The 27125-nt window shown below is 36.3% G+C and overlaps 4 protein-coding genes across 4 annotated transcripts; 1 reads left to right on the top strand and 3 right to left on the bottom strand.

Moving 5' to 3' along the window:
• Positions 1 to 203: 203 nt before the first annotated feature.
• Positions 204 to 2719, bottom strand: LOC131848788 (membrane-bound alkaline phosphatase-like). The gene is made up of 5 exons (XM_059198725.1): positions 2486 to 2719; positions 1843 to 2035; positions 1582 to 1754; positions 754 to 1405; positions 204 to 475 (listed from the first exon to the last, which is right to left on the bottom strand). Exons 1-5 carry the CDS (start codon positions 2615 to 2617, stop codon positions 204 to 206), a joined length of 1422 nt encoding a protein of 473 aa, XP_059054708.1. The 5' UTR covers positions 2618 to 2719.
• Positions 2720 to 5387: 2668 nt separating this feature from the next.
• LOC131848787 (membrane-bound alkaline phosphatase-like) lies at positions 5388 to 16841 on the bottom strand. The gene is made up of 5 exons (XM_059198724.1): positions 16494 to 16841; positions 15480 to 15672; positions 14962 to 15134; positions 14131 to 14782; positions 5388 to 5599 (listed from the first exon to the last, which is right to left on the bottom strand). Exons 1-5 carry the CDS (start codon positions 16839 to 16841, stop codon positions 5388 to 5390), a joined length of 1578 nt encoding a protein of 525 aa, XP_059054707.1.
• A 5658-nt stretch (positions 16842 to 22499) lies between these two features.
• Positions 22500 to 25326, bottom strand: LOC131848786 (membrane-bound alkaline phosphatase-like). Its single transcript, XM_059198723.1, has 5 exons — positions 25048 to 25326; positions 24628 to 24820; positions 24363 to 24535; positions 23221 to 23872; positions 22500 to 22762 (listed from the first exon to the last, which is right to left on the bottom strand). Exons 1-5 carry the CDS (start codon positions 25177 to 25179, stop codon positions 22500 to 22502), a joined length of 1413 nt encoding a protein of 470 aa, XP_059054706.1. The 5' UTR covers positions 25180 to 25326.
• Positions 25327 to 26179: 853 nt separating this feature from the next.
• LOC131848785 (uncharacterized) lies at positions 26180 to 26824 on the top strand. Its single transcript, XM_059198722.1, has one exon. The coding sequence runs from the start codon at positions 26180 to 26182 to the stop codon at positions 26822 to 26824; it is 645 nt and encodes a 214-aa protein (XP_059054705.1).
• The last annotated feature ends 301 nt before the right edge of the window (positions 26825 to 27125 follow it).

Genomic DNA, 27125 nt, shown 5'->3' with positions numbered 1-27125 from the left:
ATGTCTACTTTTATATTGAATTTATTTAGCAATTAATATCACAATATTTCATTAGATAAGTCACTATAAATTAAACAATGCACTATAACTATATGTACATTTTTGTCGTTAAAATAATATTTTTTTACACTGATATACAAATATTTATATTTTTTTAATTTGTACAAAGAATATTACATGTATTAATACGCAGTAAGAATAATTTATTTGAGCATGCGTGAATAATTGAGAAGGTACACGAGAGTGAGAACGACAATGGTGGCGAGGTGGGCGTGCGAGCGGGCGGCGGCGCTGCAGTAGTGCAGGCCGGGCCCGATGCAGGCCGCGTAGCCCATGAGGTGCGGGATGCGGCTCTGCTCGTAGAGCCCCGTGAACAGCGCGTGGTGCGGCCCGCGCGCGAACACCGCCACGTCGTCCCCGCCGTGCGTCTCGTCCTCCAGCGGCACCTCCGCGTGAGACCTCCACCAGATGCTCCCTACAAAGTATATGCATTACATATCAACGGAAAATTAAAAAATATATATGCAACGCTACCGGGAACTGAGTAATTATATTCCCTATTATTTCTTATAGTAAAGATGCCGGGTATTGACATTAAAAACTTCGTCCTAAAATCTAACCATTTATTGGAAACCACCACAACTTATTGAAATATTACCTGTTAAAATTTTCCTATTTATTCACTGTAATCGAAAATACTGAAGTCCAATGCCAATTATTTCTAGATAAATATAGAAATATGAATACACTCACCGATATCACTGTCGTTCGTAACGTCCACACGAACTCCGTCGACTTGAGCGCGCGCGCCGGGTCCGTTAGTGTATGAAATGGTCATGTACGGTACACCGTCATCACCCAATTCATTAGAACGTCCAATGATACTGCTTCCACGGGGTGAATATCCATTGAAAGCCATCACATGCGCGTGGTCCGCAGTCACCACCACGAGGGAGTCCTCCTCGGACAGGAGCTCGGTGGCGCGCTGCACCGCCGCGTGCAGATGGAGGGTCTCGTCGAGCGCCAGGTGGACGTAGTTGTCGTGATGGGCGTGGTCGATGCGCCCACTCTCCACGAACAAAAAGAAACCATTTTCGTTGCGACTCAGGGATCTTATTGCGATTTCAGTGAGCTCGGTGAGCGTCGGTTCCATTGTAGTGTTCGCTTCTAAGTGGTATTGCATGTGAGAGCCTTCAAAAAGTCCCAAGAGATATTCCGGTAGTGATTCAGATATGTTCATCAGTTGTTCCCTATTCCATACGTAGTTGTAGCTAACGTTTTGTGCCGCCCTGAGTTGTTGCCATTCCTCGATGATGTCTCGTCCGTCTGTTCGTCTACCCCTAGTGTTTTCCTCGTCGCGTGTTGTATTCGGCCGAAATTCACGCCTTCCACCGCCTAAGATAACCTATACGAGTAAAAAGAATATTTAAGTTTGAATTCATGTATTAGATACTCTAGTGGTCTATAAAACTTCATCATTACTGACTGAAACCTTTATACACTTTAAGAGTAATTATGGTTTCTTTAACAACTTCTTTGTCTATTAACTATTATAACAACTTTACATCTTGAATGTGATACCTTGAATTGATTTGCAGGATACATGTGTACGAGCTGGTGTGCAATATCGCGACAAATTGTAGGATCCTGCCCGTCCTCCACTACTCTGTCGTCATTTTCCCATCTTCTGTTAGCTACCTTAGCGTAGGTGCCGGCGGGTGACGCGTGCGTGATACGCGTCGTTGTCACAATACCTGCATCCCACAGTTGTACATAAATATTGGTATAGACAGAATAGTGTTCGCTGTTATAGAACAGAATAGTAGATGTATGGATACGTACCGACGTCGCGGTCGTCCCGCAGCGCCCACTCGGCGATGGAGGCGAGGTGCGTGCTCTCGTCGAGGGACGCGGCGCAGTCCCGGCGCGGGACCGCCGCCGTCACGCCGATGGTGCCGTGGTTGTTCTTCACGCCGCACAAGTACGCGGTGGCCGTGCACGCGGAGTCCGGTATTTGTTCATTCACACAATACGTCTGTAATATTGTAAATATTCGACGGGAAACGTCAAGCATTACAGAGTTTACTTGGCGCACAGTGAGGGAAAGTTTTAGTCGTCGTTTGTAAGTATGCCAAGAACGAAACGGAGCACATTGGGATGAAGTGATTTTTAAAAAAGAATTCCCCTTTTCTGTAGATTACGACGCAATCTTTTTTTTCAAACAGTACATATAATTATTTTTATAACATAGCTCAAAGGATGTCCCATCCTGTGTAATAAAATTTTAAAAAATCTTAAGTATATTGTTATATATGAAAAATATTGATCATGTCTATTCAATTATTGTGTCCAGTAGTTCATTCCTAAAATTTAAAACTTTTGTATTAGACGACTAGACTATTAAGAATAATAAAAATGAGAAATCTATCGGGCACTTTTCGTGTCGGTAAATATATATGAACACTAGGTGCAACTATCAGTTTACCTTGGCTAATCCCACAGTGGGGAAATCTTCGAAGGACAACTGTGACTCCTCGCCGGTGCGGCCCTGGTTCTGTCCGAGCAGCGTGCGCGCGGCGGCCAGCGTGGGCACGGACATGCCGTCGCCCAGGAACATGACCACGTTGCGCGCCTTGGCCTGGCTCGTGTCGTGTCGCAGGCGCGCCTTGAGGCCGGCCTGCGCCTCGTCCACCCAGAACTGGGCGGTGCGCTCGGCGGGGTCGATGGCCGCCGCGGCGCGCGCCGACAGCGGCGGCAGCTCCGGGTGGCGGCCTCGGGCCAGCGCCGCGCCCGCGCACCACCACCACAGCGCCACCGCGTTCACCGACCACCACGTCTGCCGGGACATATGCATGCTGCTCAGAAACGGGTGAACTGCCCGGGGTCTATTAAAGTATGTCTTTTATCCGCCCGGTATATCTAATCAGAATTAGTAATCACAGCTTTTAAATTAGATAAATTGGCAACAATAGCGGCATGAATTAACAAAAACATAGTTTAAAATTTGTAATCCACTTCATAAAATGTACACGTTCTCATTATCACATTTCACGTTACGATCATGCCATGTAATATTTTTAAAATAAATGTTGCCTGTAATATCTATATAATGGTATTATAATTATTACCCGACTACAGCGAAAAGAAGGATTATGATTTTGACTTACATATATTTATTTATTTATTTTATTTCCACACTTACATCTATTTTAACAGGCCTTAGCCTAATACAAAAGTGCAACAAACATATTTTTTTTAAATTAATTGTAACATATAATAAATAGAGCGATCTTGGTGAACTAATTCAAAGAACAAGAAAATAGATCTACTTGGTCCGTTATGTACTTATGTATGTATAGTATAACAATGTATGTTCATATGATGCTCAAAAGTTAACAAATATTTAAGAACACAGTAATATCACTATGTCTCTCTATAAATTTTCTGTCTACTGTCCTTCCTTACTACTATATTGTCACTTTCTTAATGGCATATTGCTTATAAGTTACTGTGTATAAATATTTCTTTAAATTGATATAGTATAATTGTATATTTATATTATGTATAATGTGTCTATGTTTGATATTTAAATTTTTGTATTGTTTTTAATTTGAATTGTTCATGTTCGGTCTATTACTATTATTAATTATGTTTCTCTCTTTGCAGCCATGCGCCATCCACCATCCTCTGTATTTTCTTCTCTACCCAAAGCTTTATTTATTTATTTAAGGTAATCATTTACAATTTATACACAATATATAGTTTTACGTAGTTAGTAAATACTAGATACCTCAAGAATTTATCTTTAATGTTAAACGTATATTAAGTTGGTTAGTTAAAAACGATACAGTTAAACAGGTCAGAGGCAAAGATAAAGAACAGGATAGGGTGAATATAATCATAATGTTATCTGGAAGTGATCGCTTAAGCTATAGGACCGCCTTTCCTATATTCTATATATCCATATATGTATTACTATGTTATCTGTGGTCCATACTCTACATATTCTGTATTTTCTAATGTGCAATAAAGAGTAAGAAATTAATAAATACATAACTATCTACTTTTAACTCACTTGTCACAATTATTTAAATGATTCGGAAACATTTTGTTTGGCCGCCCATTATTGTATCAGATAAGAAAATTTTCTTGTGTCATACTTTTTAGAATGTTTTTCAGTGGCCTGGTATTGTATGTATTAACTTAGTTTGTATACATATATGTATTATATATAACAGTAGTACGCTCGTTAACTATAGGAACCGCAGACGGCAAAAGTAGCTTCTTATACTGATTTTTCTTTTTACCGGCTTTTAGATAGATAGATAGATATATCGTTTATTTGTTTGTTACTCATTACACACAATTACATGTTCATAAATATAGACAATATATAAGTACATAGTATGACGTAAGGTTTACAAGTTTACTGTACCTGCTGCCTAAGTATTATGTACCGGAGCCGTAGCTGATCCGATGATGGATGTTTGTGTCTAGGAATATGAGTCGAATGGGCAGTAGTCAGGTAGTGGATATGAAGCATGTAATTCATCACATCGCGTCATCTCGTCACTGATTGCTGTTATCACTATTGTAATGTAAGCGTAGATTACGTATTTACATGCTTACACGAACCTATGTTACACATAAAATGCAATAACAAAACATTATTTATTGAAAATTCGTATGCAAATCTTTGTTTTACCAGCAGTTGTTATACCTGTGATGTTGAATGTTTGTAGTACGAATATATTTTTATTTAAATAGTGTTCGTGTCTCTTGCAACATTATTGTAATCTTTGAGCTTGGGACCGTGTGTGCGGCTCGTGATTACGAGTCAATATTATAATCGTTACTGATATGATGCCTGTACGTCTGTCGTTCTTCAGAATCGGCGAAATTATCGCGAGGCGTACACACAAAGGAAACAACCGAAATAGAAATACTGTCCTTTGTCGAGTTTGTGGTAAAATGATAGGCTTTGTTTATGTAATATATACGTAACGTACCAATTTTAACGACGTGACATTGAAATGTGTCGTTTTCAAGTCAAGAAAGCATCTCTTTACTTGCGCACACACGGGTAAGTTTCAATATTCTACATATAGTTAAGTAAATTAAATTCATATTTGATATACTAGCAAAGTTCATATCTCACACACATATGTTTAGGCGATACTTATAAAAGAATACAAAATCTGCGATCAAAAATAGTTTTATTATAGGAATCAGTGTACATAATATTATAGATATTTTAAATTTAATAATAATTTAACAAAATATGACTACATTTTTGGTACTTTTCGTAACGTTAAATGTATGACATTTAACATGAAATACGACATGGACAGCATGTAGAATTGTCTAACATAAACAAATGAGGACTACTAGGGAGTGTTAACAGGGGCGGGTGCGTCGCAGTAGCGCAGGCCGGGCCCGATGCAGGCCGCGTACGCCATCAGGTGCGGGACGCGGCTCTGCTCGTACACGCCGGAGAAGAGCGCGTGGTGCGGCCCGCGGGCGAACACCGCCACGTCGTCGGCGGAGTGCGTCTCGCTGCTGCGCGGCACCTCCGCGTGACTCCGCCACCGCAACTCACCTGGCGGACGGGACGATGGACACACCACGAACATTCATAACATTCAATTACATAACAGAGCCGCCGCGCCGTCTAAATGTATACGAGGAATTGTTACAAAATATATATATATATATATATATATATATATATATAAACACCTCTTTGGGCACTTTGTTGATCACGCCACAACCTAAACACTTGCCGATTCCACCTTTTGCACTGAATAACTTGACTCCTATCGCGTATATTTCAGGCGGGGTGGCAACGTCGCATTCTATTTTGCGATGTGGCCATATATATTCGTCGATAGTACGATATACTCGACACATTTTTTACTAATAATTCGTGCATGACTGGCTCCGAACGGCTAAATTTTTGGTATACACAAAGACTTTTTGGCTCTGAATATATTTCAAAAATCAATTAATTATGTTGATCACTTTATATACTCGTCCTTACTGCGATACTTATTTTCATCCGAATATATATAGATACCGTAACGGTCTATCAATTATGAATTTATTAATTTACTAATGTAGATATTTTATATTCGCAATGCTCCATACATAGTAACTCCACCATTGCAGGGGGGAGCACCGTACACCGCACCTCGCGCACACAAACAAATTAGATATTTTTTGAATACACAAAGACTTTTTGGCTCCGTATATATATTTCAAAAATCAATTAATTGTGTTGATCACTTTATATACTGGTCCTTACTGCGATACTTATTTTAATCCGAATATATATAGATACCGTAACGGTCTATCAATTATGAATTTACTAATCTAGATATTTTATATTCGCAATGCTCCATACATGCAAGCTCCAGCAACGGTGGAGGCAGGGGGGAGCACCGTACACCGCACCCCGCGCACACAAACAAATTAGAATAAATTATATTCATAAGATTATTTATGTATTTCGACTGCCTCGGTGGTCACACCGCTTTACATCCGATGGTCGCGGGTTCGATTTCTCGCACGGTGCAAACATATGTACTCATCGGTCATCGATTGATTTCATCGGTCTGGGTGTTTTATATGTATATTATATATGTATTTACAAGATAAAAATATCTATTTATATCAGTTCAGTATCAGTCTGTGTTAATTGTCCAGCGCTATTTATTATATTTTTATAAACGGTTATCTTTTTCCATCGCACCGCTCGCTATCGACAGTGAATTCATAGAAATGTCACTCTAAAAACAAAAATAGTTTTGTATTTCAAATACTAAATGCAAAATAGGTATTTTCAAAATACTTTTTCAAAATAAAGTACCTTTTGAATTTTTGTCCAAACCTCAGATATTTTATTTATTTTACATAGGTATATCAATCATTACATAGTGTAGTATAAAACAAAGTCGATGTCGCATCTAACAGTACATAAATAAAGAAAGAAGACTTTTTGGCTCTGATACCGTAACGGTCTATCAATTATGAATTTATTATACCTAATCTAGATATTTTATATTCGCAATGCTACATACATTGTAATATCCGCCTCCATTCATTGTAACGGTGGAGGGACTAAATAGTTGAATAAAACTGAATAAGCAGTTGCTCCACTCTATAGGTATGCGTCGTCGTCGTATGCTGTTCATTTTTTCACTCGTTTTGGCGCCAAGAGAGGGTCACATAGTCGTGGTCAAGTTAAGAACTTATAATTTAATTTTGATGACAATAGATACAAGTAAAAAGTAGGTATTATATTAATGTACGTAAGTACTGTACTTAAAAATATTTATTCTTTATTGTACATTTGAAAAACTTAACACTTAAGGACTTGTACATATACACGTACATACTGCCATTTTCTCTTAAAGACATCCAGAGAAGCACTATTTATCAAATACGCGGGGTGCACCGACCTTTGACCTTATAACAGCTGATTCGCGCGTAACGAATTACATTGCTACTTACATTACTATTTTATAGTGGATATTTCACTATAAAATATTATTATTTCTTTAGATTATGACATAATAGCATAGTTTACATGATTTTAAGGGAAACATACGATAAAAAAAATTCCCGTAAAATGTAAAAGATAAAAAATGGTTATTGTTGGTTATCCTTGAGAGATAGACATATACCATCACGGACTTTTTTGTTGACCTTATTTTGATACATCTCAAAGCACTAGACAATACGCATTTTCATTAAACAGTATTGTATTTTTTTTATTTATTTAACTTTAATGCACAAAAAAATTTGTACATGTGGCGGACTTAATATCTTGCCGCGTTATTTACCAGGCAACCATGAGTGGTGCAGCGAAAGATTATTGGCGGTGCACTAATATAAATAAGAAATGTCAAAAAAAGATATATAAATACAAAGCAAAATATACATTTCTATAAAAAAATAACAATATACATACATAAATATATAACCCATAAATGTATAAATAAATACATAATGACCCGATAATCAAATTATAAGTACAGTCTCAAATTGAAAGTAAGAAAAACAGAAAATATAGAGAGAACTATAGGGATATAACAGAAAGATGTTAAAAAAGGAGAAGGACAGTAAAAAAGTTACAAATTTAAATAATATTCCCGCAATTTCTGTTTAAATGAATTTATTACATTATTATATATATTAGGCATACGACTAGCCTTATGACTGTTACTTTTTTATAATCTATACATCTATACATGTAAATAAAATTGGAGTGTCTGTTTGTAATATTGAAATAACCGTTTTTACTACTTGCATATAAATATAAATCCGGTACATACACCAAAATAACATATTTTACAAGTTTTGTCTGTCTGTCTGTCTGTTTGTTCCGGCTAATCTCTGAAATAGCTGGACCGATTTTGACGGGACTTTTTTTGGCAAGTAGCTGATGTAATAAGGAGTAACTTACGCTACTGTTATTTTAGAAAAATAAAATAAAATTTCACGCGGACGAAGTCGCTGGGGCCAGCTAGTCTATAGATATACCGAGATTTAATATTTAAGTTGCTATTATGTTGTTGACAAAATTTTACTGTAATGTTACTATTACGTTATCCTACACAATTTGTATTATTTTGGATAAATAAATAAATAAATAAATAATAATCTATACATCTATACATATAAATAAAATTGGAGTGTCTGTTTGTAATATTGAAATAACCGTTTTTTACTACATGCATATGAATATATATAAGGTACATATACCAAAATAACAATTTTTATAATTTTAGTCTGTCTGTCTGTCGGTCTGTTTGTTCCGGCTAATCTCTGAAATGGCTGGACCGATTTTGACGGTACTTCTTTTTAGCAGGTAGCTGATTTATAAGGAGTAACTTAGGTTACTTTTATTTTAGAAAAATAAAGTTTAATTCCACGCGGACGAAGTCGCGGGAACAGCTTGTTTTTAATAAAAACATCTTTTTTGTGGTACTTGAGAATGTTGAAGCCTGTTGTTTGTAATATTGAAATAACCGTTTTTTACTACTTGCATATGAATATAAATACGGTACATAATACACCAAAATAACATATTTTACAATTTTTGTCCGTCTGTCTGTTTGTTCCGGCTAATCTCTGAAATGGCTGGACCGATTTTGACGGGACTTTTTTTGGCAGGTAGCTGATGTAATAAGGCTACTACCTAGTAACTTAGGCTACTTTTATTTTAGAAAAATAAAGTTAAAAACCATGTGGACGAAGTCGCGGGAACAGCTACTGTATAATATATTAGAGATACCTACGTGTTTTTTTATTGATGACTAGCTGTACACGGGATTTCGTCCGTGTGGAATTTAACTTTATTTTTCTAAAATATAAGAAGTTAAATTCCACGCGGTACAGCTAGTTGTCGGTAGTCTAGCGATTTAGCTAGCACACTGCTTTGATTCCTGCTTGGTGGTCGAGGGTTCGATTCCTCGCACGCTGCAAACATTTGTATTCGTGAGTAGGATTGTTTGTAACGGTCTGGGTGTTTTCTATGTATAGATAATATATATGTATTTACGAAAAAAATCTTTGTATTTATATCAGTTGTCTAGTACCCATAACATAATCTTCAGCTAGCTTAACTTGGGTCTAGATGAAGCTGTGTGAATTGTCCTGAGATTACTATTATTATTAATTGGTACACAGGTAAACTACTAACTAGGCCATATTGGTGTTGTTTGTTATGGTGAAAAAACTAGTATATATATAAGTTACACGTACAATTTCAAAGACTTATTTCTTCAAAACTACTGGCTATTCTGAAATAAAACTTTAGGGTTTGTATATGTAATGTTTGCATATAAAATATGATTAAAGGTTACCAGTGTATTTACACTTTTACTGAACAAACAGAGTTGTTTAATAGTGAAAATATTGTGTGGAAGACATCAATTACTTTCAGTACATGTATAGCTTTTCTCTTTTTCTAATTATTATTATTATTAAGTTTAAAGTGGTTGAATTTTACGTAAGGGGTATTTATACATTATTTCTAATTTACCATTTATTTTAAGTTTTTTAAACTCTATTCATCGAGACCTATCTAATGAGTCCAAACACGATATTTCTGCTGTAAGTTTTCGAAGAGTATGTTCATCATCTGATAATACTGGTGCCAGCATGAAGTCAAGGTTAACAGATAACTAATTACTTTTATTTCGTCAAAATCTTTAGATTACGTATAATAAATTCATAATATCGCTACCTATTCAAATCAAAACAAGTATTAGGTACTTCATGTACTAGTATATAAATTCATCAACACACAAGTAAATGATTTTTAAATGTATTCAGAGCCAAAAAATCTTTGTGCATTTAAAAAAAATTGCCGATACGGATTCACTATTGCAGGAAATTGTTGAAAAAATATATATCGCGTATAGGTATCTACTACTATCGACGAATACATTTGGCAACAACGCGCAACATATGCGATGTTGCCGTTCCGGCCGAGACCATGCCGGAACGGCAACATCGCATATTAGAATACAAAGATAGTGATAGAAAGAGAGAGACAGTGGAATCAGCAATATCTACGGATCGTGGCTGGATCAACTAAGTGTGCAAGTTTATATAAATGTATATATATATATATATACATTTGTCTTTAATTCAAAGGAAATATAAATAATGAACGCATCACATTTAAAACAGTATAAATAGTTAATAATTTAATAATAAGTTAATAGTTTAATAAGTACGTACGTAATATTATCACATGGTAACAGCACGTATTATGGCAAAAATAAACATCGGCTGATTTGAAAAGATTTATTATAGTAATAATAGTAATCTCAGGACAATTCACACAGCTTCATCTAGACCCAAGTTAAGCTAGCTGAAGATTATGTTATGGGTACTAGACAACTGATATAAATACAAAGATTTTTTTTCGTAAATACATATATATTATCTATACATAGAAAACACCCAGACCGTTACAAACAATCATACTCATGAATACAAATGTTTGCAGCGTGCGAGGAATCGAACCCTCGACCACCAAGCAGGAATCAAAGCAGTGTGCTAGCTAAATCGCTAGACTACCGACAACTAGCTGTACCGCGTGGAATTTAACTTCTTATATTTTAGAAAAATAAAGTTAAATTCCACACGGACGAAATCCCGTGTACAGCTAGTCATCAATAAAAAAACACGTAGGTATCTCTAATATATTATAGAGTAGCTGTTCCCGCGACTTCGTCCACGTGGTTTTTAACTTTATTTTTCTAAAATAAAAGTAGCCTAAGTTACTAGTTAGTAGCCTTATTACATCAGCTACCTGCCAAAAAAAGTCCCGTCAAAATCGGTCCAGCCATTTCAGAGATTAGCCGGAACAAACAGACAGACGGACAAAAATTGTAAAATATGTTATTTTGGTGTATGTACCGTATTTATATTCATATGCAAGTAGTAAAAAACGGTTATTTCAATATTACAAACAACAGGCTTCAACATTCTCAAGTACCACAAAAAGATGTTTTTATTAAAAACAAGCTGTTCCCGCGACTTCGTCCGCGTGGAATTAAACTTTATTTTTCTAAAATAAAAGTAACCTAAGTTACTCCTTATAAATCAGCTACCTGCCAAAAAGAAGTACCGTCAAAATCGGTCCAGCCATTTCAGAGATTAGCCGGAACAAACAGACCGACAGACAGACAGACTAAAATTATAAAAATTGTTATTTTGGTATATGTACCTTATATATATTCATATGCATGTAGTAAAAAACGGTTATTTCAATATTACAAACAGACACTCCAATTTTATTTGTATGTATAGATGTATAGATTATTATTTATTTATTTATTTATTCATCCAAAATAATACAAATTGTGTAGGATAACGTAATAGTAACATTACAGTAAAATTTTGTCAACAACATAATAGCAACTTAAATATTAAATCTCGGTATATCTATAGACTAGCTGGCCCCAGCGACTTCGTCCGCGTGAAATTTTATTTTATTTTTCTAAAATAACAGTAGCGTAAGTTACTCCTTATTACATCAGCTACTTGCCAAAAAAAGTCCCGTCAAAATCGGTCCAGCTATTTCAGAGATTAGCCGGAACAAACAGACAGACAGACAGACAAAACTTGTAAAATATGTTATTTTGGTGTATGTACCGGATTTATATTCATATGCAAGTAGTAAAAACGGTTATTTCAATATTACAAACAGACACTCCAATTTTATTTACATGTATAGATGTATAGATTAAAAAAAAAGTAACAGTCATAAGGCTAGTCGTATGCCTAATATATATAATAATGTAATAAATTCATTTAAACAGAAATTGCGGCAACATTATTTAAATTTGTAACTTTTTTACTGTCCTTCTCCATTTTTCACATCTTTCTGTTATATCCCTATAGTTCTCTCTATATTTTCTGTTTTTCTTACTTTCAATTTGAGACTGTACTTATAATTTGATTATCAGATCATTATGTATTTATTAGATATTAACTATTATATTATGCATAAAAAATATTTGTAATAATAAAGAAAATACATTTAAAATGTTTTACTTGTTGTGTTAGTTATTTATAAGATCTTACTATAATTGTTAGCTGCTTTACAATTTAGAAAGTACAATAGGTAATGTAAATTAAAATTAATTGAATACTTAACAACGTTTTGTTCGATTAAATTCATTTAATTATTAAAATAGTTAATTTAAAATTAGAATAAAGACAAAAAAAAAAAAACAAAAAAAAATCGGTGGCGGGAATCGAACCTTGAGCGTCCGTTTGGTAAGTTGATTTAAAATTCAAAGGCTTATTTCTTCGAAATTACTGGTCATTTTGAAATAATACTTAGGGTTCGCATACCCTTATCGGATACTACTACTACACGGAGTTTCGTCAAAATAAAATATCTAGGTTAGGTATAATAAATTCATAATTAATAGACCGTTACGGTATCTGTATATATTCGGATCAAAACAAGTACTATGAAATAAGAACGAGTATATAAATTGATTAACACAAGTAATTGATTTTTGAAATATATTCAGAGCCAAAAAGTCTTGTTTCTTTATTTATGTACTTGTTAGATGCGACAGCGACTTTGTTTTATACTATACTATGTAATGATTGATATACCTAAAATAAATAAAATATCTGAGGTTTGGACAAAAACTCAAAGGGTAATTTATTTTGAAAAAGTATTTTGAAAATACCTATTTTGCTTTTAGTGTTATAGTACTTTAACTGTTATGTTTTAAGTAACAATGTTTAATTATAATTAATACTACTGCACCAACACTCCGATCGTGCAAAAAAATTTGCTGTTTCATTATTTTTTAGTTCAATTAGTGGTCTACCTAAGTCCTGGGCTAAGCAGGGGGAGAGTCATGACGCCCCCATGACTCCCATGACCTCCATGACGCTCCCCCCTGGATCCGCCGTTGCGTCTTCTCTTTATTCGCTCAGTAACTTTGTTACAAAAGAAAAGATTCCCGTCCAAAAAATAATAAGTATTGAGGTTTGATCTGGAGTCACGTTACTCCAGACTGATTTCTATAAATATTTAGATTGGATAGACTATTATTCTTGAAATACTAGCTAGACATTATTAAGTTACTGTAGCCATAATGTAGTAGCCCAAACGTGCCAATGAGGAAGCCCTTGGCAAATGCTGCACCCTGATTGGCCCGTTTGAATTGGATCAAGAACTGCTCGTATGCCAAAAAGGTGGATTTGTATAAAATCGTGTATAAATCGCTTAATTATTATTATTACTCGTCGTGACAGTTGTGGCTCAAAACGGATCAACATTTATATATGGTCAGCTGGCATTAGATCAACAAAAGGCCTCCGGATCAACAAGTGAAAATGGATCAACAAAAAACTACCTATACGGCACGTCTGAGCCACAAAGTGCCCAAGGGGATATTTATATATATATATATATATATATATATACCATGTACACGAAGATACAAAAACTAAATATTCAAGAATATGTGAATATACAACTGTGCTATGCAGAAATCATACCCGATGTAAATAGTATTTGTGTTATTTAGATTCCTCAGACTTGGCTTTATGTTAATCATGTAATAAATACAGTTAACTTACCAAAGTTACTGTCCCCTGTGACATCATAACGATCTCCATCGACGTAGGCCCGTGCCCCGGGGCCGTTTGTGTATGAGATGGTCATGTATGGTACACCATCGTCACCCCGTGAATTGGAGCGGCCGAGAATACTGCTCCCACGAGGTGTGTAGCCGTTAATGGCCATGACGTGAGAGTGGTCAGAGGTCACCACCACGAGAGAGTCCTCCTCGGGCAGCAGCTCGGTGGCGCGCTGCACCGCCGCGTGCAGGTGGATGGTCTCGTCGAGCGCCAGGTGCGCGTAGTTGCTGTGGTGGCCGTGGTCGATGCGCCCGCTCTCCACGAACAAAAAGAAACCATTCTCGTTACGACTAAGAGATCGTATTGCGATTTCAGTGAGCTCGGTGAGCGTCGGCTCCGTAGTCGTATCTGCCTCTAAGTGGTATTCCATGTGGGAGCCTTCGAACAGCCCCAAAAGATATTCCGGAAGTGATTCTGAAATATTCAATAGTTGTTCTCTGTTCCATACGTAGTTGTAGCTAACATTTTGTGATGCCCTAACTTCTTGCCATTCGTCGATGAGATTTCGCCCGTCCGTTCTTCTGCCTCTGGTATTTTCTTCGTCACGAGTAGTATTTGGCAGAAATTCACGTCTTCCACCTCCCAAAATTACCTGTTCAAATGACAACACTGCAATAGTTATATTATAAAGCGTCGATACAAATTATTATAATTACATTTAACGTTCTTTATAATTACAGGGTTGTTGCCAATTCATTTACATTTTCATATAAATATATACATATATAAACTTTCTTTTAATTAGAAATAATGGACTGAACTATTATATACCTTAAATTGATTTCCAGGATACATGTGTACGAGCTGGTGTGCAATGTCGCGACACACTAACGGATCCTGTCCATTTTCCACGACGCTATTGTCATTCTCCCAATTTCTATCGGCCACCTTGGCGTACGCGCCGGCCGGGGACGCGTGCGTGATACGAGCCGTCGACACTATGCCTGCATATGCAAACGTTACACGGTCAATTGTTGTGGCTCACGTACACAGGTTCATTAAAGAGGAACTACATTATTATAGCTAGTATTTTAGGGGGGAAAGCGGATTGCTAGTAATGTTAACTGACGATCTTATTGCTAGCAATCTACCATGTCAGGTTGACCTTCACGTGATTCGCCTTGGAAATCATTGTGGTAAATTCTTGGTGAATTTATCACGGTGAGCTAACTGACCTGGCCGCATCCTCACCTTATCATCCTCCACTGGTGCCCCGCCAGCGTAAACGGTTAGCACAGGGGGGTGTACCATTCCATTATCATCATTCATCACAATGCAAATCCACGTACCGACGTCGCGGCCGTCCTGCAGCGCCCACTCTGCGATGGAGGCGACCTGGTTGGCCTCCTCGAGCGACGCGGCGCAGTCCCGCCGCCGGACCGCCGCTGAAACTCCGATGGTGCCGTAGTTGTTCTTCACGCCGCACAAGTACGCGGTGGCCGTGCACGCGGAGTCCGCTATTTGATGGTCCACACAATACGTCTGCAACGTTGTTCGTGATTGTAATAAATATTTATTTATGTCGCAGCTTGCTGCTTCGACCCCAGGGTTATTTTTGTATGTAATTACGGCAGCCACATTTACCTAACATTATCTATGTTATTCGATCTTATTCAATTGAAGAACAAAACTCATTCACTGTTTGTTTAATAAATAGTTTTATTGATTACAGATTTTTTAATAATCCAATTATTTGGATCCAACTGGTATTATTTTCTAAAATACTGTAATTAATAATAGTTTAGAAATTGCAGTTTTTTTTTAATACATTGCCAATGTTTGTTAACCTATTTAGTCATTTAAATAACAGATATTATCACGCAGTTATAGAAATTATACAATTTATATAATTGTATCTTAATTTATATTTTAATTATGTACTATGCTAATCATGTAGTTTTACTCAGTATTTCATAATATCATTTAACAGAACAGTTTTAAAATCATACTAGCTCTAATAAACATTAGATAGACAAAATAATGCCTCACATTATTAATCTTTAATTTTTTTTATTTAAAATAATCACGTTGAATTGTAGACAATTTTATTTTACTAAATAAACCTGAATATTACATAATAATAACCCTTAAACTTGAATACCTTTAAAAGTGCGGAAGTAATTTTATAATTGTGATTATATTCACCACAATATCGTGTTGATGCATTGCTTAATGATAGATGCATTATAGTCATTAAAGTGCATTGTATTATACTATAGGTAGGATTGTACCCGTATTGTACAATACACTGAACTTACAAAATCCTCACTCTTTCTAATATTAATAGCGTAGTTGTAATGTACCTTTGATAGGCCAACAGATGGGAACTCCTCGAAGGACAAGTGCGATTCCTCGCCCGTATGTCCGGCTCTCTGTCCGAGCAGCGTGCGCGCGGCGGCCAGCGTGGGCACGGACATGCCGTCGCCCAGGAACATGACCACGTTGCGCGCCTTGGCCTCGATGTTCTTTTGTCGTAGACGGGACTTGAGTCCAGCCTGAGCCTCCTCCACCCAGTACTTGGCAGAGAGCTCTTCCGCATTTCTGGCGGTCATTTGGAGCGGTGACAGAGGTGGTAGGTCCGGATGCTGCGTGCCGGCGGCCAGCGCCACCACCGTCACCATTCCGAGCAATCCCAACGGTGAGAACAGCATCGTGACAACACGCGATTGCACAGTAACTACTGTCTTACAGTTACCGTCAGTCTTTTATTCTCTGCACTATCTCCTCCATCTAATCATAATTAAAGTAATCACAGTGTTTCAACTAGATAATAAACAGATACCGTCTAACACCATGACTTATTAATTATACTTATTACAGTATATGCAACACAACACATCAGCGCAAAAACAGGAAAAAAGCCGCTTGGACTGCGTGGTGCTAATATTCATCGCGGTTACCAGTGGCAGCACCTGAAGGGTCAATGTTCAGTACCGTTTTTGATGACACGAAGATACATGCTGACTGATGGAGGAGAATCCAATAGTGACGTGCATGCATCAGACGAATTATGAAATCATATACCCAAGGCTGTGTATAAGGATTGATCTAATACAAGTCTCGTTCGTATACACATGTGGATGGCCCCATATAAACATTGATAGAGAGGTTCATAGAAAAATTAATAACAATAGCAAAGTCAACATTGAAATTAGTCTTACAATAAGAGCAATCCTATGTGCACACGTATTAAAAAAACATCGCCAAATTGTTTAGTGCTAACCTGTTCTATTCTAAATTGCAGTCGTGTGTGACGAACTTGTGGACGACGAGCTCCATCCATACGTTCCCGCAGCAGAATGTCTCTTATTAATACCTCTATATTTCTGTTAAATTTGTTCATATGTATATATACATCGATGTACTTGCTCAATATTTAGAAACTATTTTTTTTTAAATAAAGTATAAAATAAATATTACTGGCGTTGTTTTTTTCAATTTAATGAAACAGTAAAAACGGCAGTTTTTAAGTCAGGAGAAAAAAAAACTAACTACTTATGGGCTCTATCTTACTAGAACTGAGTAGTAATTGAAAAAAATATGCTCAATAGTATACTGCAACACTTTAAAGTAAATAGAGCTCTATTTGCCAGCTCTGAATGATTCATTGACTATGAAACATCACAGTCGATCATTTGGTTTACCAGCGCGGCGCACAGTGGGAACTCGCCTAAGAAAGCCATCTCATAAATACTTTTTCTAAAACTCCGTGGATATGCTTGTATAATACCTCAAATTGTAGCCAAAGAGTTACTCTATCATTATAAATATGATTCAAATCTCTGACTATTCATACTTCATAGAATGGAGCCTCTAAAGTCAAGGAATGAAAAAAATACAAAAATAATTTTGTAACTTAAATTTGTTTGGTATAAATTTATAGTATCAAAACAATATCAAGTCATATAGTGTGATACCATTTTAGAATGCTTAGAATGTGTACTTTACTATAAAATGAAAATATATTTATTTTAGTTGAATATTATTTAACTAAAAATCCATATATCGTTATATGTACTATTTTCTTTTCTCAGACTTTCACTTGGAGATTTGACAGTTGCCGAAGCTTGCCGAAGTTCTAAATTTGGTTTTATTTATTAGGAAATATAATGTAATTTGATGGCATAACATTTTTTTTTGCAGTTTCACTGCGTAAAATATTTAAATCGAGTATAATATCATGGTGAGGTTTGTTTTTTCTAAGTACGTATATTAAGATTTTCTTCTTTATTTGAGATTTTCTGTCTGAATACTTAAAAAAATACTTTTTGGACAATTATTACTATATATTTTATCTTTTGCCTTAATTTTATCAACTATTTCACACAGTATATAGTTCCCATTCCCATACAGACCTATTCTATACCGCATAATGTTAAATATTTTTTATCAAGTAATTTTGCACACGTATATGATCATTATTAAGTATAAAATAGTGTATGTATTTGCATATGAAATATTACAGTTCTTCATAAACTTTTCGTCAACGCTATTCGAAATGTGGTCGAAAGAAAGAGTTTTTAAATAAAATAGCAATTTATAGGATGGTATTTTCACTGTAAATCTAGAAAAAAGTACATGCGAACCTGAACCTCCTACTTCGACAGAAAAAAGAGGAAGACCTTCTAAAAGGTACGAAGTTCGGACAAAGAAACGAAAAAACAAGGCTTGCTTGATACTTGTGGACTTCATACTGAACTCATATGTACAGGGTTTAAGGGTTTCATCATTGATATTTTACGAGCATTGCCACCAGAAAACTAGAATGAATTGAGCAATCTTAATGAATAATCTTATTAATGAACCGGCATATATAACAGCATATTCAAAACATTAAGCTTTTAGCATTTTTATAAAATTGGATCTGAACAAGGCACAGTACGAAAATATGAGGAGTTGTTTGATAGCAAAGAATTACTTATTGTTTCCATCATACAGGTTGATTCGTGAAGCTAAAGAATCGTGCTATCCGCCAAAATTATGTACAGAAATTACTAACGTTAAAGCAGAAATCAAATGTATGTACCATTTGCAGTGCAAAACCCACAGAGATGAACAATTTAGAAAAACTACAAAATAAACCTGTCGATGAAACTTCCTATCAATATGGCCTTTCAACTTTGCATTCGTGGAACTTATTTTACATTTATCTTACAATTAAAATACAAATCAATAAAAATGGTCTGCCACAACAACAGAAAATAAAAATTTAAAAAAGCAAAAGAAGGCTTATGTACAAAGAAGGTTCAGAGAAGAACTTGGATTAAATATAGATAAACCGAAGCAAGTTAGTGGCAACACTAATGACGGCAATACAGCCACAAGATTTTTCCAATATTATCGTTGTGCATCAGAAATTACTAGTATATATGAGGAATTAATAAAACTGTTTTATGTTATGAAATGAAATGTGAACGTGTGACACGTCATTTTCTGTCTTGCCTCTCGGGCAACTTTCAGTAGATGAAGAGTCACGGAACAAAGACTATAAACAGTTCAGGCTTCATCATGCAAGACAATGTTCGAGGGTAGCCTCTAACAAAGATGTTCTACACGCATTTTTATATACCTCTGACCCATACATAACAAGTTTAAGAAAACCTTCCAATTAAAAATATTTAGTTCTTTTTGATGAAGAAAAGGAGGTCTTGAGTGACTTGTAAGCTATCTTTATAAGAATTTTGGTTTTTTACTCTGATACTTTTACTTATTTCTGTATAAACTTCTTAGGACATAAATGTAAGTCTACAAATTCTATATTTCTTGTATTCCTAAATTATTTATAACTATTAGAAATATTTTTTTACTCACAAAGCATACATTATTTAAAAGTATATATATTTAAGATTATCAGGAAAAAAAATCATGTACATATCTTTATTAATACAGAAGTTATAGATTTATGAGATGAAAATGAGTCAAAGTTCCCACGGCGCGGCGGCGGGTAATTCAGTAGTAGCTCTAATGAACCATATATGATTCTTGGGAGAAAATACTACCAGTGTATTCGGTGACCTCTCCAAAGCATTTGATTACGTTGATCATGAAGCACAATGTTTGTGGGAGCCAAACTAGAACGTTATAATAATAATTATTATTGTTATTTATTTGCTTACTACATGGTACACATAATATACATACATAACTAGTTAAAGTGCGTGACATGCAGCACTCCCAAGGTGTATACAAACATTGAAATTAAATAATTTAATATAATATTATGTCGTTACATTTATAAATGTCATTGATATTAATTAATTAATATCAGCTTATTAATAACAATTTATATAATGCTCAATGAAAGATTATTATTTGCAAATAAAATAATCTTTCATTGAGCATTTGACAGCCTCGGTGTTCTAGTGGTTTAGCACACCGCTTTACTATCCGATGGTCGTGGGTTCGATTCCTCGCACGGCACAAACATTTGTATTCATGAGTATGATTGTTTGTATCGGTCTGGGTGTTTTCTATGTATATTATATATTTATTTACAAAAAAATGTGTCCATGTATTTATATCAGTTGTTTAGTACCCATAACACAAGCTCTGCTTAGCTTGGGACTAGATGGCGCTGTGTGAATTGTCCTGAGATATTATTATTATTATCAGCCATTTCATTAATTTGTCTTCGAACCATTTCAAACAGAGATTTGTAACTTTAGTAAGTAATTTATGCAGTATGTGTAACTGTTACTGTGCTACAAAAATGTTCTCATTTTTGGTAACACAAGTTTTCCAGGATATAGAAGTCCCTTCTATATAAACAAATATAAATGCATTATAACAGAAAGGCAGCAATCAAATATGTACATTTTAAGGACTGTGAGTAGTTTTGATTGGCGAAACAGTCGGACGCTTACCACTAATTGCTCGGCCACGCTACATACTTCTGCGATACAAATGCTCTGTTAATATCTACCGGGTAACTCCATATCAATATGCCGTATTTAAAGTTTGAAGCTACATGTCTTTGGTCTAATAATTTTTGATAATCTCCAGCGATCATAAACAAACCTATCTAGTTTGTTGCTTATTTCTTCACATGCTGTTTTCATGAATATTGACTACCAGCTGTAAGATCGAGAAAACGAATTTCATTTACTAATAACCTGTAGATTACTTGTTAATTTTTGTAATTGATTGCTGATATTTCGGTTAAAAAATCTTATATACTTCGTTTATTCAACATTAATGTTTAAATTATTTATATTTAACCAAATTATAATATTAGCAATAGAAACATATTGATGTCAATATTGAAATCGATCTCTAAAGTCCCTTATATTACTATTGAGTAATAGTCTACAAACAAAGTACATCGGTGTTCTGTTATACTTTATAGGTCAATGATGTATAGGATAAATAATAATGGACCCAATATCGTCCCCTGTGGAACTCTCCTACTATTAATAGATATTTCAGATTTATAAGACATTTCTTCAAAATCATCCGTGATGAAAGTTTGTATTGAAAATCTGCTTTGTGTTTTTTTTTTTTTTTGGTTGGATTATACAATATTTTTTCTTTATTTGATCAAGCTTGCTATAACACGCGGACGAAATCGTGGGCACATCTACTAGTATGATATAAACAGAAATGCAAAGCATATGTGTGCATCATGCTGCATGAGCATCGTCATTGTCGTGTCATGACGTGTGATGTAATGAATATCATTCTGTTCTATTAGTGTCTTGTTTTATGCTCTCCAAAGTAGGGCAGTGCAATGAGCAGGATATTGTCGACTACAGACCAATAGTTCGGGTCTCCACTGTAACTCATCAGTGTCACAGACAGGATATACACGTATTTATATTATTACTAACGTACATATATTATTATTTTATATGTGTGTAAGGTAGGTATTTATAATATAGGTCATTGTTAGCCTGAAATAAATAAACAAATAAAAGACTAATAAATGTAAAATTGTATATTTACAGATTATTTACAAAAAATAAATTGTTATTTATTTACCTATATAATACAAGAAGTTTGTGAACCTAATAATAATTACGATGCACCTTATTATATAATATACTCGCATGTAGTCGTCAGTTTATGACTGTTATTTAAGACTGTTCCTTGAGCTATATGCTCACAGCCTAGTAAGGATACTATACAGGCGTATAGAAAATTCTAACTGCAGCTAAAGCAGATGAAACCATCGATGAGATCATATTACAACTACTATCTGTTTAACAGTTTACTCGAATATTACAAACCAATGAAATACCTTTTAAAAAAAACTTTTTTTTTTAAGCAGTAAACGATATAGTAATTAGTCATATATTATATTTTTGAAGACGTCATCGCCGTCGAAATAGTGTATTCAGTAAGTATAAAGAGAATATTAAAAATATTGAGCTTCGCATAGTAGAGGTAGCGTTGCAGTAGTGCAGGCCGGGCCCGATGCAGGCCGCGTAGCCCATGAGGTGCGGGATGCGGCTCTGCTCGTAGAGCCCCGTGAACAGCGCGTGGTGCGGCCCGCGCGCGAACACCGCCACGTCGTCCCCGCCGTGCGTCTCGTCCTCCAGCGGCACCTCCGCGTGGGTCATCCACGCGTTGCTCCCTACGGTACGACACGAAATATTCACTGTACATCCGGTACCAATAAAATACATCTTTAAATATATATACCCAACAGTAATTTTTATAGTGATAGTTTTGTTTTTTAATTACTAATTCTAGTTTCGAATAATATACTAAGCGTGCATGAAAATAGTTAACTATGTGGTACAAACGTAATACATCCTTAAGTGTCCGCGTACCCAGCCTCCGAGATACATGAATACCTACAATAGTTTGGACACATTGATAACACGAATCAAATTCCAAAGTAAATAATTAATGTAAATTTATATGTATGTAATAAGTATATATATATGTATGTAGGACCACTGAAATTAAGACGATATTATAAATTGACTGACAACGTAACTACAGAATTCTACGAATTACAGAATTAACAACATAATAAATAAAATTAACTGAAATTATTAACACGATAAAGTAATACCGAATAATTACCGAAATCATCATCAGCAGTGACGTCCACTCGGGATCCGTTGACATGGCCGCGGGCGCCGGGTCCGTTGGTATATGAAATGGTCATGTAGGGTATGCCATCGTCCCCCACTTCGTTAGAGCGTCCAAGAATACTACTACCGCGTGGTGTATATCCATTGATAGCCATAACGTGCGAATGGTCAGCGGTCACCACTATCAAAGAGTCTTCCTCCGATAGCAGTTCGGTGGCGCGCTGCACGGCCAAGTGCAAGTGAATCGTCTCGTCGAGCGCCTTATGCACCAAATTGTCATGATGTCCGTGATCGATGCGTCCACTTTCCACAAATAAGAAAAAGCCGTTTTCATTACGACTGAGAGATCGGATAGCAATTTCCGTGAGCTCAGTGAGGGTGGGCTCCGTCTCATTGTTTGCGTCTAAATGATATTTCATGTGGTTGCCTTCGAAGAGCCCCAAAAGGTATTCTGGTGGTGATTGCGATACATTCATCAATTGTTCCCTATTCCACACATATTTGTAGGTAACGTTCTGCGAGGCTTTATTAGCTTCCCATTCTTCGATTAGATTGAGGCCGTCTGTTCTATCGCCTTGAGTGCCTTCTTCATCGTACATTGTATGTGGCAAGAATTTTTTTCTTCCACCTCCTAAAATAACCTGTAATATATATAATAATAATTAAAGAATTTAAACAAAGATTTTTTCATTTTTTTTTTATTTACACCAGAATTGTAGAATTTTCTACGATTCAATATCCGGACCTAGTTTCAACAGGATGTCGCAACTGCCCGTCGTCGGTAAACCTTTCCATAACAAAGTGATATCTCGAAGAGGAGACATCCCCTGGCCATCACGAAGTCTGAATCCAATGGACTTTTACTTATGGGGATACCTTAAGGCTAAGGTCTACGAAATAAACCCGCGGCCAATTGAGGAACTTAAAGAATATATCCGAGGTCACATCGTTTACAATATTTATAAATAGAATATACATATATAGATAAATTCACTATCTGGGCCAAAGAAGATCTTTAAAGTCAGTTAAGTTTCAAGCCAAGAGTAGACTCGCAGTAAGTTGTAAACTATCAACCGAACCTACACTTATTATTATTAAATAGAATGTTGTGTTAAATATACATTTATTTACCTTAAACCGATTAGCAGGATATGAATGCACGAGTTGGTGCGCAATGTCCCGACACAATGTCGGGTCCCGGTCTTCGTCTAGCACATCATAGTCACTTTCCCAATTTCGGTTGGCTATTTTAGCAAATGCACCGGCGGGAGACGCGTGCGTGATACGCGTCGTGGTCACGATACCTGCATCCCACACAGATTCACATAAATAGCATTACAGACAGGATAGTGTACATTATTATGGAATAAAACAGTAGAGATGTAAGAGGACGTACCGACGTCGCGGTCGTCCTGCAGCGCCCACTCTGCGATGGAGGCGACCTGGTTGGCCTTCACCAGCGACGCGGCGCAGTCCCGGCGCGGGACCGCCGCCGTCACGCCGATGGTGCCGTAGTTGTTCTTCACGCCGCACAAGTACGCGGTGGCCGTGCACGCGGAGTCCGCTATTTGATGGTTCACACAATACGTCTGCGATACAATGACATTCATCTTCGTTAGATTATTTCGTCTCGGTTTCCGCAATTATAAATTATTGTTACAAGACGTTACGTTACGTGTTACGTTGTTACGTGGGTTTGTAACCCAAGTTAGGTAAATACTAAAAAATAAATAGTATTTCTGTAAAACAATTTACAAAGCCTCACAGATTTTTACATTAGTTTTCACTGAAGTAGAAATAAACTGTATCAGTTTACCTTGGCTAATCCCACAGTGGGGAAGTCTTCGAAAGACAACTGTGACTCCTCGCCGGTGCGGCCCTGGTTCTGTCCGAGCAGCGTGCGCGCGGCGGCCAGCGTGGGCACGGACATGCCGTCGCCCAGGAACATGACCACGTTGCGCGCCTTGCCCTGGCTCGTGTCGTGTCGCAGGCGCGCCTTGAGGCCGGCCTGCGCCTCGTCCACCCAGAACTGGGCGGTGCGCTCGGCGGGGTCGATGGCCGCCGCGGCGCGCGCCGACAGCGGCGGCAGCTCCGGGTGGCGGCCTCGGGCCAGCGCCGCGCCCGCGCACCACCACCACAGCGCCACCGCGTTCACCGACCACCACGTCTGCCGGGACATATGCATGCTGACTGGCGCGTACTGAATACTACTGTGCGCCGCGTCGGTACTATAATGGTTTTATTCCCGCGACTATTATCTAATCGCAAGTAATTATTAATAATATGAATAATTATTATGATAAGTAATTTAGGATTAAATGACGTGTGATAACAATCGTGGGATTACGACATTCCAAGTACAACGTGAAACGAACTGATATAATAATTAAAACAAATGAATGCAATCATACAAAGTCTAAATAATAAAATCCCCGTAGCTATGATACTATTATATATGAGTAAAATGTAATATTAATAATAGTTAGCCGGTTTTGCTATAGAAATTTATCAGGCTTTAACACATTTCATTTTCTATCACACAAAATCTTGCTATATCTAAATTATATAATTATGGAACGAGAGGTAAAATACAGGAGTGGTTGACAAGTTATCAACCAAACAAGCAACAAAGTAAAGTAACCAACAAATCAGAATATAAAACATGTAATGAGTATTTTAGGACCCCTTTATTTTCTATCTCCTATTTCTCCTGAAGCAATGAATTAGGAAATTGTTGTATAACAATAATTGTGTGTGTCTTTTATTGTCACCCTCAATATAACTTTTTATCAAAAAAGTCAAATATGTAGGGTACTCAAATATAATCATTCCATGTAAGCCTCAATACAAGTATACACATTAAAAACATGTTTCTAAAATATAAATGTGTTTTAATCCATAATATTGGCGACGAGTGATAAATTTATAGTGATAATAAATGTACAAACATGCAAGCAATTAAATTCCACGAGTACCGACCCGGGAATGAAGATTTTAGCCACTACATAGATAGGCTAAATTATTGTTTTGTGGCAAATGGAATTTGCGACGATAATGTGAAACTTGCTAATTTCTATACAATTTGTGGCTCTGAGGTGTTTGAAACGGTGCTAGCTTTGATAATACCAAGAAAATCACATGAAGTCAGTTTTAACTATGTGGTTGATTTATTGACAAAACATTATACACCTAAATCTAATGAAATCACCATGTCCTACAAATTTTACAACCGCAACCAAAGGGAAGGCGAAAATGCGCTCGATTACTTAACAGAATTGAGGAAAATAGCTGCACATTGTAACTTTAGTAATTTGGAACGAAATCTTCGTGATCGTTTAGTATGTGGCATGCAAGATGAGAAATTGAAATTTGAGTTACTGAAACGAGACAACTTAACATACAAGGAAGTGGTGGATTGTCTAACAGCAGCAGAAACAGCACATCGTGACGTCACAATGATGCGTGCAGTACATCCAGTTCAACATTTGAACCAATGGATATTGGTGCCATACGTGACAAAAATACCACCAATAATAGATACAGATTCTGTTATCGATGTGGTGATAAACATAGTGGTACATGTCGACATGTGAACTCTAAATGCAAATTTTGTCAAAAAATTGGGCATTTAGAGAAAATTTGTACACAGAAACGTAAAAATCAGAATATCCGTTACACAACTGAGGAAGATTCGAATATTCAGAATAATGATTCGCTCAACGGTATATATTGTGTGAATAATATAAATAATCTACAGAGAATACCGCCTATACAGGTTGATGTTTTATTGAATGGTTGCGAGACAAAAATGGAAATAGATTCGGGGGCATCATATTCAATAATAAATGTAAATACATTTGAAGAATTGCCTAAATACTTAAGGAATAAGTTACA

This window comes from Achroia grisella, unplaced genomic scaffold, assembly GCF_030625045.1.
Source record: "Achroia grisella isolate CSIRO2021 unplaced genomic scaffold, CSIRO_AGI_Agris_v1 utg592, whole genome shotgun sequence".
NCBI lineage: Eukaryota > Metazoa > Arthropoda > Insecta > Lepidoptera > Pyralidae > Achroia > Achroia grisella.
This window is presented reverse-complemented; position numbering and strand designations above follow the sequence as displayed.